Here is a 14,710-nt window from a genome sequence, read left to right as displayed (position 1 = left end):
TTACTTTTTTCCTCTCTACGCAGCCAGCAACACATTGTCTCGAAAATAAAATGGCGTATAAAATCGGTCCGCTCCAACTTTGCATTGGCCACTTTGGAATACGTCAGTAGGGGCCGCCAATCAAACGCCTTCGCGCGGATTTGGTTTGGTGTTTGAAAAATCCCCCCATCTGCGTATCCTTCCGCAACCAAAAAAATAACACCATTAAAATTGTCGCTTTGGGCACCTATTTGAAGAAAGCGGGTGGAGGCGGTAGAAGGTTTGTAGTTAGTGTCAAAAGGCTGAAAAATTGTGGTTTAACGCACTGTGTACGTTGATGCTTGGCCTTTTGAGCGTGCTGCGGAGGGATACGTCAAGGGCGGCGGTTTGCACGGTGCGCGAAGACGAAGTTGTTAGAGGCGGTCGGGAGAGCGCCTTAATGTTGGGAGATTCCAGCGGCTGACCTATACTGGATCCAAACACGTTGATGGTCTGGCCGGAAAATACACGCTCAACGCTCGTTTACAGGTAATGCCGTAGTTTTGACGCGTAGGTTGCTTTTGAGTACGGTCCCCGCATTCATGTAAAATAAGATGAGTGTCGTTCCGTTGTGAAGTCGTTGTTTTCTTTGCCTCGTATCCGAAGCTATAGAATTAAATGTACTTTATGTGTATCAAATAAGGAAAGTGCTGTTCTTTGAACGGCGCGTTTCTTATTTTACGCGGACTTTGGTCGTGTCTTTGCATAGTTTACCGTTTAGCTTTCCATTGTCAATACACCGCTTCTGCGTAAGGTACGGGGTAATGCCTTTTGCTGTAGCGATTGTTTCAGTGCAGTTTTGTACACCCCCGTGAAAGGCAATATACTGTGCGCAAATGTTTGACTGATGCTCCAAGTTATAACCGGCTGCTTACGCTAAACTTGTAATTCAGGGGAATGTGGGTTTCGGTCGGATCAGGGAGTAGATTGGGGTGCGGGGGGGGGAGGGGACCAGCGTGTACACCGCGACGCTCGGTGCTGTTGAGCGGGACGACTGCCGCAAATGCTTTAGGAAAGGGGCCTGCAACTTTTGATTTCGTTATGTTTTGGACTACAACTCCCAGCAGCACATGTCGGCATGCGTTCAGAGGCGTAGAGAGGGTAGGGCCTGAGCGGGAAAGGCCCACTCAGCAGTTTGGGATGTAACTAACTGACGGACCTAACGACACCTTCACGCCCAGCTTGTTAATCCTGGCAACCCCTCTGCGTGTGATACAAAGCCCTTATGCGGGCTCAAAGCGGGCGGCGCTGGTTAATGCCAGGGGGTGCTGACCGGCATGGGACTGGAGTCTGACTTGAAGCCTGGGCTATTTGTCAGTATTACTTTGCGCGTGGTGAATCTTAGTACTTTTATAAAGTACTATGTGCTCCCACGCTTTATTACGCCTTGCTGTGTGCTGGCTATCTTTCAATTGAGCATATCCCAATCAAATAATGCTCTTGGCTTTTACGTTGCACTCCTATCTTAAGCCTTGCCATTAGACATCATGAGGCCCCAGCAACTCCCGCAATCTCACGCCTCCTAGTACATTGTTTTTATTTTATCTTATCTTTTTACTTGCATTTTCTACCGTCCGCTCTTTCCTTTGCAAAGCACAAGGAAATGGGTATTTTTCAGACACTTGCTTCAGCGTTCCCCGCTGAAGCGCAGTAACAGCGCCCGGATGCTCCTGAGTTCGGTGCGCTACACAAATGTCAAAACAAATCAACACTTGCAATCAGTAGAGCTTTGTCGGGTATCCTTTGTGCAAAATATGGCGCGAGCCGTTCTCGTGTGCATTTGCCCGTTTCCAAGTTCCAGGGCGGTACTGAGCACCTGTTGCCGCAGTTGGTTACTTTCACAGCTGTCATGGGGTCGCGGTCGCCTGTAAAGGCGTGGTGCACTAGGAAGTTTAAATACATACATGCATAGACTCGCTGAAGTAGTAACTACCATCTGTTTACTGCACATGCCGCTGTAAACTGCCCGGGTTGCGCGCAGAAGTCGGGTTTTTGCGGCCTGCGATGGGTGTTGTCATGCGATGGGGATGTTTTGGCCGGCAGCGCGGCTCCAAATAGCAGGGCTGTACTTTTCCACGGCGAGCGTGGGAGCGCGCATTTGGGTCCACTTCCATACTGTCAGCAGTCCTGCTGTTCCTACAAGTTCATCGCCGAGGCGTTTGTTGAAACGTTTGTTTTGTACGACTGCGCTTTGTTTTTGTATGCTCCATTTCTCATTGCGCACAGATCTAAGTGTTCCGTGCCGCCCCACCCGTACTGGCTTTGGTCTGTGAGGAGATATTTGTTATATTGATCTTGGCAAACATACAGTTTACTGTGTTATAACATTATTTGACGGTGCTTTTTTTTGTTTACAGGTAGGCTCCAGCAGTTGCGAAGATGCCGCTTTATGGAAAAATTGTTGTCATTAAAAGAAGCGGTTCAGATGGAACCCATTTTCCATTGACGGCGTCCAGTTGTTTGTTTGGGAGGTAAGTAATCATGAATAATGTGAATTTATTGATATGCGTATGCTTTGTTCTCCAACTTAATGTCAAATAGCTTCCAAAAATCGGAGCTGGAGATTGGGACCAAGTTAGTACCACATTCTCATGGTCAATTGAGCTTCGTGGTCGGAATCGACTAGAACCTTAAACTAGCAATATGGCATTGCAGCCCAATACTAAAAACCTCAATTCCTCACACCTCACTCTAACCAAACACAACCACACATCTTAAACTCACATCGACCATGTGCCCTTGCTTTCACTCACATGGTCCATGTACATGTTTGGACTAGTAGTGTACTATTACTTGATAGGCAGAGGTAAACTTGTACACAAATATTACAAACGCTTCGTTTTCCAGGTAAAATGTTTACTTTGTAACTCTTCTGAAATACTCCCATCGGGAATTGGACTTTATTTTTTACTCTAAAAATGTGTTCCCAACCTTGGAATAGGTTCTAAAATACTAACATCAAAATCTTTATCTCGAGCAGTGCACCCGGGGAATAATAGGTCGCTAGAAGGCAACATTTGCCCAAATTTGCACCCCCTGGAAAATGAAAATCGAACACTTGCCCAAATAGTAATTCATACCCATCTTGAAATATGTGGGGGATGTTTGCCTACCTGGAAATGTTCACATAGAACCAGTATTCAACGTATAGGTTGAAGGGATGGTGACAGGGAGGAGCCAGGCTTGCAGGGACACCCTGTCCTTTATACGAGAGGAGGTGGATCGAAAAAGGGGGCATGGATGTTCCGTTGGTATGAAAGGGTGTGAACCAGTCGGACAGTAACAGTTTCCTCCTGTGGGATGGTATTTTCAATAGAAGGGTGTGGTGGAAGGCTGCCGAGTTCCAAGTAAGAGTAGTGATGTGTTATCAGTGATGTTGTGGAACTTATTGTGTGACATCTTGGGTCCTGTGGAGTTTCACAGTTGATGGGTCGATGGTTTCTGTCTGGGCTTCATTTTGGTCAGAAGCCTGATTGCTGTATCCCTGGGGCATTATTTGTAGTGGGATGGCAACAGCTTTCGAGGATGTTGCCTTGAGAAGGGAGGTTGGTGATGGAGCTGTAATTTGAGATCATCAGGCTCCTGTTCTTTTCTTGAAGGTGGATTTATCCAGCTTTGTTGGTGGTAGTGAATGTGTTTTGAGGTTAGGGGTTGCATTGGTTCCGTGGTGGATTGCATGCTTTTCAGTGGTGCAGTATCTTGAAGGTGAAGGCCGGCAAGATGTTTGGTCTTTGTCCAAGGGCTGCATTTATTACGGACAGTTTCCAAAAACTGTCTGCCATAATACTAACCCTCCATTATATTGGTGGCTGTCCAAGTCCTGAAAAGTAAACTGTTCTCTGAAAGAACATTATAAAACTGTATACAAAATTAAATTAACGGTGAGTCCTTCTGAAGCAATTTTGATCCATACCTGTACCAAGTGGTGCAGTTTAAAGCATATGACATGAAACTTTAGTAATGCATGAAAGGGTAGACTTTCGTGCCAGTTTGGAAACCTTAACATTGACCATTTTAGATCAAATTGTAAAGCCCTCTTGGTGGGTTTACATGTCCTTTGAGGCTCAGCTTGGCATTATCGACCTTTTAGATTTGACCTATAACCTACATATATAACCTACATTTCCTCACGTCTGTAAACTCCAAGTAGAGCTTGGGCGATTTGCAGGTTTGAATCCGTGGCCAGCTTAACCCTTTTGTTCTTTCCATAACACATGCTAGATACCTGTTAACCCTGCTTGGAAGTGGGAGAAATCTAGCATGGAGCACCATGCTTGTGATGTAGTACCTTCAATTGAACCTGCTACTTGGAGGCATATAACAAGACTTGGGGGCTGAACCTTACATTTGATAACTTCTATGCTTAAGGCGTTTTATGCTAATGCTATGGCACGTGCGGCTGCACATTTTGTCTCGCCTCCATGCGAGACCATTATGGCTTTTGAGGCTGTACGTCCATAAATTGTCAGTGCATACATGTTGCGCCTTTAAAATTAAGTGGCACCTATCTGTTCAAAAGCCACGCACTGTCTTTGTCAATGCTATTTCTTCTAATTTCCCCCCTCATGGGATATGTTGTTTTTTGCTTGCAGATCATTCAACGCCCATGATGCTGGCAGATTGTGTAGTGTCTAGGAGTGGCAAATGCTCTGAATGGCCGTAAGTGGCCCACGTGCCATATGGGTATTCCTGCTTTAAGTGGGGCTAGGAATTTCGTAATGCCACAGTATGTTGTGAAGGCAGTCCATGTCTTGTGGGATGAGCTGAACAGGGTCGGCAAAACCCATAATCTTGTCAACTAAGATATTGGTAGCAGATTGGTGATGGACTACCTTGTAGCAGCTTAGGTGTGAAGGTGCTAAACTAGTATGAAGCCAGCAGGGTTCGAAATTAAGATTTGATGAACATGAATTAAAACCAGCTCCTGGGTTTTGCTTAGCACTCAGTAGGCAGAAGCTACTGCCGGGGAACCAGGAGCGAATGCACTGCACACTGAAAATCTAGCTTCCACCTGAATTGCACCAATTACGTTTTCCCCCCTCGTTCTAATTCTTTGCATCCTCAATCACAGTTAATGCCAAATATGTTTGTAAGGCCCTAGTTACAACTCTGCAGGTGAATCCTTTTGGAGTGGTTTCTTTCCATGATATTTTACATAATGTGAACTGTCTTCCCGCCCCCCCCAAGCGTCTTTTGTAATTGTTTGCCTCGCAGTACATGTCTAGGTAAAATGGTATGGATGGAGGGATGTGCAGATTTGGGGCGAAAGCTGTAGTGTTTGGGTAGACCAGAAGTACCCATATCTGCGTGCCGATGTAGAACCCTACTTGTGTAGGAAGATTGTTGTAAACCAGGACATATTAGCGGTATGGGCAGCACCTTGGTTTGTGAAGCGGTGCTAGTTTTTGGTGGTTTAGTGAATAGTTGCTTCCTATTTTCCACAGACGCCACACAATTTGCCATTAGTATCCCTAGCAATGGCTAGTGAGGAGTGCTCATTCGGGGGCATAGGAAAGTTTTCATTGTTAGACCTGTTGGGTTGCTTGATGAGTTTTGTGGCACACGGGTTTGACTGGTGAGCAGCTAGTTGGGGGATATGAGACCTTGGCGTATGGTGTTCAGTTGGTTCCTTCATTCTGAGTGCAATCTTTACTTGAGAGACTTATGGGGTGGTTTATGCAGCATGTGTCTTGAGTGTCTCTGGTTGTTCGTGTAGCTTGTGTGGATAGCTTCTATGTAGACATTAGATTTTGGGTATGTTGCTGTTCATGGTGTCCTCATGCAGCTTGAAAGTGCGGCCCTTTTTTTGAACAGTTTTCAATCGGTGAAGGCGAATTACTCGAGGAAGTAGAGCTGTGGCAAAAAAATTACAAACCAAACTGTCAATTTGCAGAAGAAATCGTAAATATTGAAGGGGGGTAATCTTTGCGTACAATCCCCCTTTTGCACTATGTAGGTAACAAAAAACGATGCTTGCTCTACACAGTATATCCTCCTGATGAGCAAATAATGGCAAACACGTGGTAGGCTACTTTCACATCAATGAACTAAGGGCCTTATTAACCAGAAGCGTTTTATAATGGCACCACCCCGTTGGAAAATGCTCTGGGAGTCTGGCCCCAAGTGTGAAGGATCAACAGAAAATTGAAAAGCAATGTCATTTTGTGAGATTTAAAACCATATCTTGAATTGAGGCAACATTTGCAATTTGCTAACCAAACTTAAAAATAGAATCAATCATTGGAAATTAGCAGTTTATTTCTAGTGGCTCACCATGCAGCAATAGGCCAAACTGAAAATTAATAACTATTTCCACGCTGGACGAATTATTTAACTGATTGATTTGCTACTGAACTCCTAAACCTTGTAGATTTTTGGCAGGGGGTGGGGGGCATTGCAGAATGGACCATTTTGCCCGCTTACCACATGTGAGGTGGGAAATTGGTTCTTTCTGTTTTTCTTCAATTCTGTCACAACAGACATTTTTTTTAATCTTTTTGTGATTCTGCATATATGTTTAAACTGGATGTGCCCGTTTTATGGCCTTGTGAGAGGATCCCCACCGTTTCTTGAAATTTGCGACTTGACTAGATGTGTCCTGCACTGTGTAGTGTTGGAACATCCTCCTGAATCGATGGTGGGCATTTTCCATGTTTTGAGCGTAGTGTGGTGCAGATGGTTTTTGGCATGTCCTCCTCTTGACTTGAAGCCATTGAAGTGTGCGTAGTGCTCCAGTCCTGTTCGAACTTTTTCATGAGTAATTTGGCCACATTTTCTGGGAGTCTTGAGGTAGAGGGTGTTTTTGCAGCTGTTTTGCTGCCACGAGCGCGCACAACCATGTTTCTGTAAGTTAAGATGAGGCATGCAGAGCTGGACGGAACGGTTTCTGACATGCTCTTAAACCTAGTTCTAGTGTTGAGTATTCTTAAGAGACTTTATGGTGGTGGAAAAAGGCATGGGCCATCTCAGACTACAGGATTGAGATGCTGTTTGAGGAAGTTCACTTGCAGAGTATCAATTCAGTTTTTTTTAGCCGAGCTTTAGTCTGTTTTTGCTGTCTTGCAGGTGTCCTCAGATAGCAAAACATGCTTTGCATTAGGTGGTTTGTCCAGTGGTGGTGACGTGTAGATGTTGAAACTGGGGAATGACTGCTCAGTGAGCATGGTAGGGACGCGATGGGTGGGGGGGGGGCATGATGTTGCGTTCAGTTCTGGGTGTGATGCATGGTAGAGCTGTTTAACTCCAATGGCCTCTAACCGTTTTTTTCTCTCGCATACAAATACCGTTGCCTGGCTTTCCATCGCCCCACTCCCTGGCCAGGAAAAAACGGCACATTCTGCACCTCTGGGTACTTCGGAACCATGTTGGGCCTAATTGCAGGCATTGTTTTTTGGTGGCGACCTGGAGGTGGTGATACATTTTTTGTAGCACTTTTAGTTAGGTTGACATACCATGCACTGCTACCTCCCAGGGGCAGTCGGTCTCCAGGCACTCAAGTGACTCGGCAAGAAAGAGGACAGTGTTGGTTAGTGAGGGTCAAGGGATAGGATAGGTCCAGAACCTGGAGAAATTGACGTCTGTGTTTGGTTGCAGATGGGTTGTTTGCGTGCACGAATTTGCTGTATCCATGCGGGTGAGGCCCAATACCTGGGTTGTTGGTTGAATGCAAATGTCTGTTATGTTGGGCATGTATGTGTTTTATGTGTACTTTGGCTGGTGTTTAAGGTTATGGTTGTAAACACTGACTTGTGTCCGTAGGGGTATGGTCCAATGCCTGGTATTGTTGTATCCAAGTGTTATGTTAGTGTGTGTGGGTAGTTTGGCCAATGGCGTGTATAGTACAAGGGATGTGTTGGGAGGAGGGAGGGGTCAGTACATTTGGTACGTTTTTCTTGGTTGTTCACGATTCTATGTTCACTGTGGCACATGTCTACATTCTAACTGTGAGGCATGTTTAGGAGGAGCTACTTTCTACATGTCTCCACATACTTGACGACGCAATAAAGGAGCTGACAATGTGTGTATTTCAAAATTGAGGCTGTCTAAAAGTGAGGGATCTGAGTAAGTTGACTGTACAAGCACCAAACCAAAGACTGAATTCGAACAATAGTTTTAATCCACCAAACACTTGCAATTTAGAGTTCTTATTCAATGTTTCCCAGAGATTTCATTGGTTCGTTGACGTCACCTCGAAGTTGCATGCTGATTAGCGAAGCATAATTGAAGCATACAGTTACTTCACATTACCTCCCCATAGCCACAACCCACCCAGGAACAACTATGAAGTAACATTTGTGCTGACTGCCGGTACTTGGTCAGCACCATTGCGAACAGGAGGACACGAGACACCTGCAGCTGGTGGGGAAAAGGGATATTCAAACCATACCTTTTGGATGATTACCATTGCAGGCTCTGTGGTAGATGCTATGAAGGCTGGCCACCTCCCAGAGCTCAGGAACTGATTGCTTCTCCCAGGAACGCCACTCTGTCCAGTGTTTCCCTTCCAACGGCCACCTGCCAATGGGGCATCATCGATCATTTGACTGGCACACTCGTACAGAGCCACTTCCGCTGCCTTGTAGGGCGGCTGGTTTGGCTGACAGCCCTGTAGTTACATCACCCAGTTCTAGCTAGGTTGGCGTTCTTTTGTTCTTTTGATGAGCAGCTTGAGCCCAGCCCATCTCTTTCGCAGATCCTGGTCATACTAGTCTCTTGCTTCAGATAGAGGTTTCCTAGGCCCAGCCCGCCCGAGTTTCTCACTACATGTACTTATGATTGCACAATTTTTTTTTTTTTCTCTCTGCCTTTTCTTATGCTAATCATAAGGTGGTCTCTTGGGCTGTCTGAACATCCAATGCAGCGTTCCTGGTTAAGCCCTTTGGTATCGGGTCACCGTGAAAAAAGTGGTCAGGTTGGCGAGTTTAAAAAAAAAAATGCATTGATGGTGCACCCTCCACGCTATGAAACACTTTACCAAATATTCTAGGACAGGTGGTAATAATATATAATTGTACTCCTAGAATATTTGGGGAAATAATTTTGGTAGCCAGGAAAGTCGCCGGAACCTGACTTTTTCACAGCGACATTGCCTGGAACCAGCCCTTATTACAGGGATCTGTAGCTTGGAGTATCTATGCTATTTACTGTGTAGGTGCCCCTTCACCCCCCTCACCGGTGATGAATTTGGCTCTTTAGTAAAGGTTGGTGGGCTGATACTTTTAATGGCACAATCTAAATTACAAGTCCTAGAGTGCTTAAGTGCCCTTGGCTGGAAGCCACGACTGCCTCGAGCTGTCGCACAAGAAACGACGCATAGTGCAACAATGTGTTTTTTTTTTTTACTTATTTTTTTTTAAATTCATAGTGGGATTTTCAATCTTTTTGGAAAAAAGCATTTGTAGACTGGGCATGTTATAAATCCACTCTTGACATCCCTGTGCCCGCTGTTATCGTTTTTTACTTTTCCCCCAGAAATGCCCTTGCGCTTCTTTCATATATTGTATCTGGGCACCGCATATAGAGTTCTCGTTTGGCCATGCGTGAGCAGGTCCTCAATTCTTGTTGTATTCCCTTTGGATTCTTGGACTGGCAGTTTTTTTTTTTTAAATTTCCCATTCGAATTGTAGGGACACAAAGTCCCAACATTCCAAGCAAAGGCAGGACTGGGTGGCCTTCACACGCATGGGCACGGGAAACTTTAACTCGGCAGCATGCTAAACTTGTTAAAAAAAAATATATATATACACACACACCCAGGGCTGCGACTTGGGTGGTCGCATGTATACCAATTTCCAAGGGCTCCTTCTAAATTCTAAAGGATAATTGGCTTCACACAAAGGGTAAACAGTAAATGCATATCGTTCAGAGAACAGCAGCCACAACGCCCTTTTCTATTATCCATGCTATCCCTTTCTTTCAAACATCGGCTTTTATTTGCATTTGTCCATGGCCCCTCCCCGAATAATCATTTTAGATTCAATGGGGTCTGCCTCCTGCTGAACTTCAGATGAAACTGGAAAATTGGCAGTGTACTAAGGGGAATATTTTCCTGTGTAACTGGAGGTATAGCCACCATGAGCGTTTGTTTTTAGGTGTAGAAGCCTAGAATACTTGTATAATTTTGTTTATTCATTAAGTGCTATAAGCATACCTACTGCAGCACACAGTTGTAAGTTTGCTGTCCCAATCTTTGAAGAACACCAAGTAAAAAAAAACTACTTGACTTTCCTCCAAGTTTCTAACTGAAGCAAAGTAATGACATTCGTTCTGATCTTGACACACACCAGGAATATTAAAGCAAGGTGGACCCATAATCACCCTCCCCCCCCCTTCCCGGTACTAACCTATATTAATCATCGGTATAGTAGAATCCCGAATAAACGAGCATTCCGATCGCCACAATTATGGAGAAAACATCAGGAGGTCCTTGGGTCAGTTTATTTTTCATTTTGGTGTTTTAATTTTTTGGCAGCAGTAGTAGGCTTTAGGCAGATTTCAAGGTAGTTGGGTCCCGTGATAACGAGGAAGGATCAGAATACAGGTGTTCAGAGTTTAGTGATGGAGTAGCATAGATTGGATGGCTCAGATGAGATGCTGCTGGGTTGCATGAGTCAGTGGAAAAAGAAGTAACTCGGGGAAGTATGACATACAGCATGGCTGAAGCATCGTTGAGATGAGGATGCATACTCGATTAGGCACTACGTAGAATTGCATACTTTCTACACTGGTACGAGATGCTACTGCTTTCCAATGTGTCCTGGGATGTAAGGTTTCAGGTCACTTTAATCGCCATTGTTTTACCGTTACACCATTGTTTTTTTGTTTTTCCTGGTGATTGGGGAAACTTGCTGGATGCCCATCCACTCACTCCTAAAAGGTACAGACAGTTTCATCCTGGTGCAGAGGACTTGTAATACTTGCAACAAACTGAGCTAGAGAAACAGTGTTTTTTTTTTGGGGGGGGGTAAACCAACCTGTTATTTGTTGCCTGCAATGGTCTTCGTTGGTTGGTCAAGGCTTCGGTTTTAAAGGAGCGTCTCGTATTGCGTTGAATTTGCACTAGCCATTGCCTGGTGGGAATAGACTCCTGGTGAGTGTTAACTGAGGGGGCGAGTGACTTTATCTGGCTGGTAGTTTGCAACATACCATCGTGGGGGGTTGTTGTGGGTGGGACATATACTAGTTCTATCCAACTCCCCTGCCCCATTGCCCATAAGACTTGCCAGCCAAATTTTGTCCGTAGCCCATCTGTTGCTTCTCCACTATATCTGATGACTACCAGTTTCCTTGTTTCAGGCCTCTGACCCAAGTCTATAGTCGCATGCTAAATCCTCCCCCACCTCTTGCCCTTTGCCCCCTTTCATCATTCTTTCTACCTGATTTTGCTCTGCTCCTCTTATCCACACTACTGCATCACCTCTTGGACAGCTCAATCTTTCATCCTTTAACTCCTTTTTAAACGGGCAGTCACTATTCCTATCCTCCCTCTCGATGCATGAGAAACTTTTCCCCCAGTTTCCCTTCCAACATACCTCTAAAATACTTGAATGAGGTGCCCAGTCTCACGTTTCTTATCTTTGCTTACGCCCTACTCTTCCCTGGCTTCTTCCCCCTTCACCCCACAAATTGCTTTGCTCTGTTTCCAACAACCTCCTCTCTGTCCACTATTCTAAATTATATCCTGGACTTGTCCCCCGCTTTTGATCTCTCGGGAGGATGGCTCAATGGCAAAGCACTCGCATTGGAAGCAAGACAACATGGAATAACACAGGTTCGATTTCACCAGAAACCTCTGGGTATTGCGCGTTACAACAAATTATATAAATTGTAACCACCCCACTTTCTTGCCTCGTTTTGGTTTTAGTCTTGTCTTGACAATCCTTTACGGTACACCTCTCTCTTCACACTTTGTTGACTCCCCCCAAATCTTTCTATCCTTTCCACTTTTTCTAATCCATACATTTTGTCTTGCCCTACTCCCACTGTCTCCATCAAAAGCAGATTTGCCCTCCATGCTTGAAACCTGGGTGTTAACTTTGACCCCTTTTTATAACATTGCTTGTGCTTGACGGTTTTGCCTCTTGTCTGTAAAGCTTGGCCTTTCTCAATGTTTTGCACACCACTAAACTTCTTGGGTCTACAGTCTTATCCTGTCCTGACTATAGCTTTTCTCTTCCTCTTGACCTCCCTGCTTCTCTTCTTGCCCCATCTTTAAATCCACCATCCTTACTCTTACCTCCTTCTCATCCATTGCCCCTTTCCTCTGCTCGTGGCTTCCATATACATTTTGGATACTCTTTTGCTTCCTCTTGGCTACAAGTGCACCCATGGGGTTCAAAGGAATACTCAAGCAATGTGTATCGTGGAGGTCACCAAGTTCAGTGGTCAGCTGGAGACGGGATGTGCAGGTCAGCTGGCTTCGTGCAAGGGCTCGAAGGATGCATTTGCAGTTCAAAGAGAACACCATGTTCAGTTATCAGTCAACCTGATAATTATGAACGGGCTGTAGGTTTGAGAAGTGCAAGTGAAGCAACAGCTTGCAGCAATGTTTTTCAGAGGGTGCGAACAGGTTCGACCATGTGAGATAGGGGTTTGAAAATGGTGTCAAAGGCGCTCCCAGAGGGTCCTGTTGGTCCAAGGGCGTTTTCTCCTCATGGCTTGCAGCGATTGAACAGTGAAATTGCCAGGACCCTGTTGTCGCACTCCAGCGTTTAAGGGATAGGATACGTTTTTTGTTGGCCTGAACCACTGGGGTGGCTGGTGCACACCTTCAGCATGATATGGTCCTAGACAATAGTGTGGTTGGGAGATGCATGTTCTCCAGTTGGCCTCCAATGGCCCCTGGGGAATGGTTACAGGGCTCTGCTTTGGAACATCTGCTTTCACCTTACAGCTGGAGGTTTGCGCTCTCAATGCATTCCAACGAAATCTTGAAAGCTTACAGTCCCCTTAAATCTACAGGGAATAAACTAAAGCAAGCCTCCTTTAAATGTCCAATCCAGCAACTTGAAAGTGGATTTTGCTTCTGACATTGTGCACAAAGTGCTTTGTGTTATAGGAGAGAAGCTAGTCTGAGAAACCAGATGGTGAGGGTTCCCCTTGTCTATACCACCCCTCCCTTCTCAATGGGATGAAAGACCTTTTGGTATTTGGCACCCTTGTGAGGCTACTTTTTGTGAATTGGTGTCTTTGATGCCTGTTCCCAAGACTACTTCATGTGCAGTGGCTGCCGCTCTGGGGAGGGTGTTACCTTCCCTCGCAAAGGAGCAGAGGCAACACCTAATGCTAGCAGCAGCAAGGGCTGCCTTTCTGGGGAGAACGCAGAAACCTGTCCATGGCTGACCTGTTCCATATACTATTGATGTGGCTCGGATAACTGTTGCTGGCCACCATACCCTACACTAGGGTATGGCTTAGATTTACAGTCTAGCGTGCCACCCGGACATTCTGCTACATATTTTTGTCCTCCTAAACTGATGGGCACCCGATATCTGCATTTGTACTGTACCACTTAGCAGGTGCTGCAGGCATGTGTTTTACACTATACTTCTGGTATAGGGTTTAAGATTACCCTTTCAGATGCAATTTTATATTGCATCAATGTTAAAGGATATTTGTACCATGCACGATCTCCACCTGGCGGCTCTGGAAAGGGGGGAGTGAGTTAGTGGGACTAAGCGCGAATAGTACGAGAGCAGTGATGTGCCGTTGGCAGCCTCAACACAGTTCACTGCTCACTGGGCTTGGTGTTTTTCGGTCGGTAGCCGTCGTGTGGTGTTAGTCTGTGGTTTGTTTTGTTGTGGTATAGTGAAGTTTGTGCAGTTTGTTGTGCCATAGGGTTGCGGCTGTGTTTGGTTAGAGTTTGAGAGGTGCATGCAGAGGGGTGAGGTTGTTAGTGGGTTGGTTATTGGTATCACTGTCTGGAAGCGATGGGCTAAATTTCCACGTTCATTCCAGGTGTGGCGTGGGAACATCTCTGCATTTCTGTCTAGAACTGTCATCCGGCGATATTCACAATCCCTTCCTTATATGAAGCCCATAAGTATTCACAACTGTTTAAATTCGGCCCCTGCCCACCTTTGATGCCTGTCTGTAAGGCGAGCAAGTGTTCGCGATTCCGTCCAAATCTGGCCTAATTTATCCTGATGTGGTGATCGGCATTCACAATCCTATCCAGCTGGACATGCCACTCAATGCAGGCTCCTGATCACACACCATCCCAGCGTGGTACATGTCAACACTTGCAACTAAGTCCAGGCATGGCACCTGCCATCAGTCATAGCTGTCCATGCCTGGCTCGTGCCAGCATTCACAACTCCGTCCAAATGGGCCTACTGCCAACACTCGGAATTTATTTAAAATACTATTTTATAGAGCGCACAACAGCCCGTAGGCATTGGAGTGCTGTTACAAGACAATGAGCTTAGTTACAGAAATACACGGATTACAAACATGAAATAGATTCTTAGTTACAATATGCATGGTATAGAAATGACGCAATGAGGGAGGGGGCGAGGGCAGAGGAGTTAGCAGAATAAGGACGCTTTTAAGAGCTTTCATGAACACTCTGTGGGGTGTCTCGGCACCGAGTGTGTTGGGAAGGGCGTTCCATAGTTTTGGTGCTGTGTGGAAACCAATCCCACCTGCTTTGGCTCTTTTGATGGGAGGGATGTGCAAATGGTTGCGTGGCAGG

At 45.5% G+C, this 14,710-nt stretch overlaps 1 protein-coding gene across 6 annotated transcripts in view; it reads left to right on the top strand.

The window, feature by feature from the left end:
- The first annotated feature begins 351 nt into the window (after positions 1-351).
- MKI67 (marker of proliferation Ki-67) overlaps positions 352-14,710 on the top strand; it is a 231,321-nt gene continuing 216,962 nt past the window's right edge. For 3 of the 6 annotated variants that reach the window (XM_069611472.1, XM_069611471.1, XM_069611470.1), the window contains exons 1-2: positions 352-507; positions 2,376-2,489. In XM_069611472.1, coding sequence (XP_069467573.1) covers positions 2,398-2,489 — 92 coding nt within the window. In that variant the 5' untranslated portion in view covers positions 352-507; positions 2,376-2,397. The remainder of the gene's footprint in view (positions 508-2,375; positions 2,490-14,710) is intronic. The other 3 variants (XM_069611475.1, XM_069611474.1, XM_069611473.1) reach the window with 1 other exon arrangement.

Source organism: Ambystoma mexicanum, chromosome 8 (assembly GCF_040938575.1).
Source record: "Ambystoma mexicanum isolate Mex_15411 chromosome 8, UKY_AmexF1_1, whole genome shotgun sequence".
NCBI classification, from domain to species: domain Eukaryota; kingdom Metazoa; phylum Chordata; class Amphibia; order Caudata; family Ambystomatidae; genus Ambystoma; species Ambystoma mexicanum.
This window is presented reverse-complemented; position numbering and strand designations above follow the sequence as displayed.